Source organism: Triturus cristatus, chromosome 4_1 (assembly GCF_964204655.1).
Source record: "Triturus cristatus chromosome 4_1, aTriCri1.1, whole genome shotgun sequence".
NCBI lineage: Eukaryota > Metazoa > Chordata > Amphibia > Caudata > Salamandridae > Triturus > Triturus cristatus.
The window spans coordinates 247,483,994-247,491,372 of NC_140585.1; the positions used below are offsets into that span (position 1 = coordinate 247,483,994).

The 7,379-nt window shown below is 40.7% G+C and overlaps 1 protein-coding gene across 3 annotated transcripts in view; it reads left to right on the forward strand.

The window, feature by feature from the left end:
• Positions 1-2,492, forward strand: part of AGBL3 (AGBL carboxypeptidase 3) — a 616,174-nt gene extending 613,682 nt beyond the window's left edge. For all 3 annotated transcript variants that reach the window (XM_085651966.1, XM_085651965.1, XM_085651967.1), the window contains exon 22: positions 924-2,492. In XM_085651966.1, coding sequence (XP_085508092.1) covers positions 924-1,347 — 424 coding nt within the window. In that variant the 3' untranslated portion in view covers positions 1,348-2,492. The remainder of the gene's footprint in view (positions 1-923) is intronic.
• The last annotated feature ends 4,887 nt before the right edge of the window (positions 2,493-7,379 follow it).

The following is a 7,379-nucleotide window of genomic DNA, read 5'->3' on the forward strand; positions in this document are numbered from 1 at the left end:
CCCTGTACAGCAGTAAGCTGCCTTTTGATTAGGTCTATGCTATAGAAATACAACATGCATTCAAACATTTCGGTACATGCTTACTTTGCATTTGTTTACATTGATCTATGCTTTAGTATATAGATGGAGAAAAAGTATTAAGGAACTTACATCACCTTGCATGAGTGGCATGCCTTTATGCTGCCCTGCCCCTTCACTTACAGGGAAGCACATCCTATCAGCACACAGACGTCATTGCTGGGAGAATATTCTAGATCCAGTCAGGTGCCTGTTTTACCAGAAAGAGCATTACCAGAGGTAAGTAACTTGTTCATTTGACTTGAATACCTCTCTTAATATGGAGTTAGCTTTGTCTTTGCCATCACATTCTCTGAGTCCTAGGATAATACTGGAAAAGACTGTCCTCAATGACCTTTTGCTGATCCAGTAATCATGTGCTCAGATAATGTTAACCTGGACTTGTCAACTTCTCCGACATTTAGCTAAGGACACTTTTCTTAATTGTCTATTACATATGTGATTCCAGAGCTTTCAGGAAGTTTTTATTTTCCCACATCAAGTAAATGCTTCAGCATTGCTAGATGTCCGTTTTCGCTCTCATCTATAATTCATGAAGTGCTGCTGCATGATGTCATTGAGAAACTGATCCCTTAGATTTTGTATTGACTCAGTGCCTATTAATACTCTTAATGATCCACTTTATCTGAACTAGTGCTGTGTAAGAGTCCCACCTCTGCAAAAAAAGAACTATCTTAATATCTGCTGCTATTTATTATATGCCCTTTGGTTATACTAATGGCTCTTTTCCTGTTAGGCCATTACCATTCCAGATGGTTTGGGAGACACTGAAGATAGAAAATATATATATTTTTTTAAAGTATTCACAGTAGTTAGTAGTTTTCATGTTTCCTCTCTCTTAACAGACATGCCCTAATGAATTCGGAAAACTCGGTGGAAGAGCTTATCACAGCAACAGTATGCAGCAAACAGAACTACGTACCACCTCGAGAACTTGCAGTATCATCACTTCAGCGCTCCTGCACTGGCTCATTTACAGAGCACCAGAAGACATTACAGGAACTCACTACATGTCCTGCGGGAAACGTAGATGTGGCAAAGAATGCTAATTCTAAAACATGGATTCCAGTTACTAAATACACTAAAATTCCTGCAGGCATCTGGAGTGACGGTCTTCAAGGTCCAGGAGCACCATTAGTAATTGATGGGCTAAACAAGCCTCCATCAAGCAATAACCATCGTAGGTCAATTCACAGAGCAACTGAGGAAGATGCAACTGAAGACAGTGGCCAGCATGGCTCTTTTGAAAATAAAAGACAGTATTTTTGATTTTTTTTAAAGAGCTTGTGCAATGTGATCCACTCAACTTATCTCCTAGGTTATCAATGTCCACAAGACAATATCGATGGAGTGTAGGTTTTTTCTCTATACATGAAAAATCCACATACATTCATTCTTCCTTTTACCAGACATTGCACACCAATAATAGTGGAAAGTACTTATGTCACTACTATTTGCACAGAACAGTGATAAAGTCTTCCAAATACAAATGCATATTACAAACCAAAGTTGGAGACGTCTCTGCTTGTCACATGTTTCTGACCAACACCAATGAAAACGCTAACCTTACCACAAATAGCAGTGCTGTGTTTAGTTTTGATATATACTTCACATTCAGTTCTGCTGTTTTATGGTATTTACTGTACACAAATGGAACTTTACCAGTCATGTTTGAAACCAAATGATATTTTTGTAGTCTAAATTAACACCTTTTAAATGCACACACACAAATAGCTACATTAATGTTTATGCAGTATTGTTCATGTTGAGGAAAAGGGATTGTTTCCGTAAATAGTCTACAGTAATTGTGTATCTGCCAAAAAAGTTAGTTTTTACTTTATGAAAGTGTATGTTCATAATATTTTAATAAAATGATTGTAGAAATGTTATTTTTCTGCAAAGGAAATGTGCCATGTTCTCACTACCAAGGTGTACAAGTCCATAAATATAAGGTAGTGTCATGATGATGGTACAGTATTCCCCACTTCGAGCTCTGTGTAATAGTTTTGACAAATGTGCGTATCTTATTGAAAAGGAATCATTAGGGTTCTTCCCTCGGCTGGCAATACCTGAGAAATCCTCTAAAGTTAAACCGGCTTAATCACACATGTGGTTTTCAAACAAAGTACATTTTCCTTTACGTACACAAAGGAAAGATAACTTTAAGTAAATGGTTCAATACTTACTTTTTATGAGAGTATTTTAAGAGATTTTTTAATGGATTCAATACTTGAAATCAAAGAGAATGGGTAATTCTTCAAAGACAAAATGTTTGTTGCGAACTTCCCCAAGATCTTAATGAGAAGCCTTTTGTAAAATGACTTTATTAAAACACGGACTTAGGTACTGATTCCTCTTTTTTATTTGCTTTCAGTAACATAAAATGAGGCACAAAAAATAAAAGTCTCTATTTCTTTTTGATCGTCTGGTTATTTCTCAGTTGAAAGATATTAAAGACTTCACAAAACAAACGCCTATGATCTCATTCAGCTTGGCCTCACGAAGGTGTAATGGAGAATAGTTATCATGATCAATAACTTTTGTGAATGTGAGATTACCGTGTCCTTCTGACTTTCTCTCTTTGTCAAATGGTGAGGAATTTCCATCATCTCAGACAGAAAGGAATGTCCTACAATGCAGGCGGGATCAGAAAACTCTTCTAAAAAAATAAAATAATGATGTCCAAGATGACAGTCCCCTCCCTCATGAACTGGACCTTCATCCTATCCATGCATTGCCAGCTCAGTTCTAGGTGTCTGCTAATGTACCTCCATTTCTGTGGTCAGTGACTTACACCCTCCCTTGTACGTTTTCTGGAAAGTTCTGAGTGTTTTCCCAATGGGATTGATAATCTTAGGAGTTCAGTGTACAGCTTCTGTTTCCTGTACATTTTGGCAACATGATAATAGCCCGGAGCAAACCTTTTTACCTCTTCCCCTAGGGGAGATTGATTATTCGCTCTTTCCTGTGCAAGGTATGTAGTCCCCATACCTGGTAGCCTTGTCCTTCCTCGTATTGGGGGCATGTATGAAGGAAGCATATTGTAGATTTATGTGTTATGAATTGATTACTGAGTCCTTGGGGGTGGGGGGCTTCACATGTGCGTGTGTGTGTGTCTGTCCCACTTCACAAGATGGTGGTCTCCTTTATGCTGTCCTGGTACAGTCCATCTTGCACATTCCAGCCTGGTTGTATACACTCTCCTATCCCCCTCCATATAACAGCTCTACCAGCTAGGTGGGCGCAGTATCCTTTACATTCTTTTTTAGAGCAGGTTTTCTTGAGTGAAATCTATCCCTCTAACCTTTCTTGTTTTGTGTACATATCTACTGACATGGCTCTCTGGACACAGGCCAGTACACAAAGCATATAAGCCAGCCCAAACTAGTCACCAAGGTAGGATGCTTCCAAATCTAGCAAACAACATGGGGAGGGGGAGGTAAAAGCATGTGTAATGGTCACTTGGCTCCCACTAGTGTAACTTATCCTAATCAAAAGAGCGTGATCTTACAGGTTGTATGGTGTCTTCAGGTATCAGTTGTCTACCCGAATCCCCCAACCAAAATTCGCCACTGGTTGTGTTAAGTGGTAACCACTATGGTGTAGTATCAGGCAGCATCATCATTGGGTATCCCACCTAGGTACTCGCTTCCCTAGATGAATACCGCCTGGTGGTATCCATGTGAAAAAAAGGTTAACATTACCTCCTGTATTGAAAACTTTACTTTTATGTGGGTGACATACAGGGGTATGATTAAAAAGTCAGGTGGTGATGTTCTTGGGATGTGTAAATTATCCCGAGCATCACATGGGTACAGTCAACATGTTTCAGCCCTAATTGCCCATAAGGGTCCAAGCCTGATCAGGACCAGCTTCTGAGATCGACAGATTCTTTGTAATTACTCTGTAGACTTGTAAGTCACTACTTACATGTCTTCTCACTGATTCATTTTATCGTGTATATCAACAACTTACACTGAGCCTGTAGTGAGTTGGAAAAAACAAGAAGAACATGGTTAAATACCTGTTATGCCTTTTTATCATTTTGTATGTAGTTTCTAGTCTCTATGAAAACCCAATTTCACTTTGCATAAGATCATTATTTCTGATTGTATTTGTTGATGCCCATCTTATGTTTTTCGAGGTACTTGCAAGTAACAGTTTAAAAAGGAGTGGGAAGGAATTCCATTGGCGGTATGACGCTTTCTGTAACAAAATCGAGGAAAAACAAGGACACTGCATTTCTTATCTACTCGTCAAGCATTTGACAAGTTCGTATAAATAGTGGGTGGGGGGAAATCCCATACATTAATCAAAAAAATGTCTTGTGTCATAGCCATACAATGATTGTGCTTTTTTACCTGTTCGTGATTCTCTATCAACCTCATAGGTCATGGATGAGGCGAGGGTGTCGTGACTATCAGAAAAAAAAAAAAAATCACATATGCTCTGCATTGCACAGTGTCTCACAACCTCAGTAATCATGTTATCACCTTCAGAGTGCTGTAAAATATGTGTTTTCTCTATTTATCTATGAGCAGTGAGGTGAAGTGCTGTAGGATGTTTTGGTTTGATCTGTACTTATGGATGTATTCTGTTAATGCAGTATTTTATGGGGTAGAGGTACACTGTGCTCTATAAAAGTTAATCTCTTTTCGAGGGCCTCGTAGTGGCTATGATGTCCCTCTGTATGTTTTAAGTGCTTTTTTTTACTCTGCTGATACATTGAGATCTTTTTTTGTTTAACTAGAAAAATTAACGATTGCCTCTTTGGCTACGCTTTGTGTGAGCTGAATACCCGTAGTGCTCTCTATACGGAGTAAGAAGGAATTTAGCTATACTCGTTTTTTTAAGGGCTTCTGTTCCAGTATCCTTGGTAGCGGTTCAGTGAATAGGAGTCACAGCTCGTGCGAGTGTGAACTATACCCATGGTGTTGTTATTGTACTAGGCATTATCAGGCACATGCATCAAATACAAAATTAGCGATTTCTTATTTGCGAGAAATAAGGAATCGCAAATAAGGAATCGCAAATAGCAATGCAACAAAAAATCTGCGATTAAATAGCGAATCACAGGAAATCGCAATAGCTGTTTGGTGCATATTGATGACATCACAACCAGGAAGTCAGCAGCCCATGCCTCATTCAGTGCACAGTTATTGAGGAGAGGAGGGAGCTGACTGCAGGAGATGAACAGGAGTGAAATAAAAACTTTGTACAACACTTGTCCCTTGGCCAAAATGGATGCAACCACAGCAGAAGACAGCCAAACAGCCAGGAAGCGGAAAATTAATTTTTCTGAGAAGGAATTAGAGACTCTAATTGAGGATGTGGTAAACAGCCTTGGGAAATTGTCTCTGAAAGTACCAGAGCAAGAAAAACTGAAAATATGGATCCGGATTCAAAATGAAGTAAATGCTGTTGGGGTAACACACCGCTCCGTTGACGAATAAAAAAAAAGATGGTACGACCTGCGCAGTCGAGCAACAGAACGCATCGCCGAGAGGATGAAGAAAGACAGGAGGGGGAACATCCACACAGACTGGGAACACACCTATAGAGGACATGGTGGAGTCGACACTCCAGCCTGAAGCTGTTGTTGGGATGACACAGCTGGACACCTCTGGAGCGGCCAACACATCTCAAGATAAGATGCATGCAAGTGACCATTGGTATACATATGAAAGGTATCACATCAGCTCAGTACAGCACAAGTGTCCATGATGCAAATCCAGTCCACATTTTCCAAACACATCAAAGTGCATTATGGGAGATGCAGGCAGGTACTATGGCAAACACACAAATAAAAATGAAACAACTCAAATATAGTGTAACAGCAAATTATTTAATTGCAGGAAAGTAATGATTAATGTGACATTACATCAAAGACAGAAATTAATGGTGATTTGCACTGTTTAACATCACAGATGCAGAACAAGAAGAGGCAGTGGACAGTGACTGCACGGAGACACAGGAAAATACCACTGTAGATGAGACAGACACACCTGTGGTACCACAACAACCATCACGTGTCCCTACTACCCGCAGGGCAACAGTCCCACCACTTGTGACAATGGAAACCGAGGATGAGGGACATGTAACACCAGTGACAAGCCTGCCTCAAGAAACACCCACGCCGACTCCCCAAGCACAGCTCCGGAGAAGCACAGTCCGATTCCGGCGGCGAAGAGCCAGGTCACAAATCACACGGCAGTCGGACCAACCTACTGATGCCTGGGGCAGTGCTTAATTTGTGCCGGTGCTTTCCGGTGCTTAGCACCAGCACTTATTTCTTAGGGCCGGGTCTACATGCAATATTGACTCACTAAGTTCCCTCTGTCTCCCCGGTAAAGTGCTGATGTGGCGCGGTAAATCTATGCCAGCCTGGGTTCATTGCCGGCTGGCTTTGTCCGTAAAATATTTAAATTTGGACGTTCCAGCCTCCCGCCCTATCATGAGGCACACGTACACACGTAAATGCACAATGGAACCACTTTGACCTTGAAGCGGAAGTGGTGTGCTCGGGACGGGAGACGCTATTCATCATTCAGTGGATATGACTGCAAACACAGAGCTGTAGCCTTGTTTTTTTTCTTGGCGAGCGCTCCGAGCACTCATTGCTATTCAATGGAAGAAGTGTCCTTTTTCAGGTTGGTGAGCGTCAGAGTGTGAGCAGCTTAAAAGTGCACTGCATGCTGTACTTAAACAGGCCTGTAGGCCCTTGTATATGTCATTTTTTTGTTACCATGGATCAGACTATTTCTAGAACTCTCGCTTCTTGTACAGTGGTTATTTATGTATAAAGCCTCTCATGCCAGTAGTTCGTAACCTTTCTTGAAAACTAGAAAGCTGTCAGGTGGCTTTTACTGAAAATGTTCCCCAAACATTTCTTAGATGTTTCTGCAGCCTGCTTGTTTATACGCTGATTTCGAGAGCATTGGAAAGGGGTGACATGGGGTTCTAAGAGTTATTTCTGTTGTGTTGGGAGTGGAGAACAAAAATAATATGCATTGAACTCTCCGGAGGCAGGCTGGTGCCATATGCACTTAACGAAAACAAAGTATTTCTTGTTGGCACGAATCTCTGCAGACTAAAGGTGTGCTTAGGCGTGCTGTTTTTCTTCTAGTCTAAAAATCAAACTTCTTCACATTAACATTTTATAGTCACATAGTATAGGGTTGTGAACAAACCAGTTAGTTTAAAATGTGGCCCCACTTACACTGCATGCCACATACAATAAGGTCACTGAACCAATGCCAGTGTTATTTGTTTCAATGTGCTCCATCAGTCAGCGATCAAAA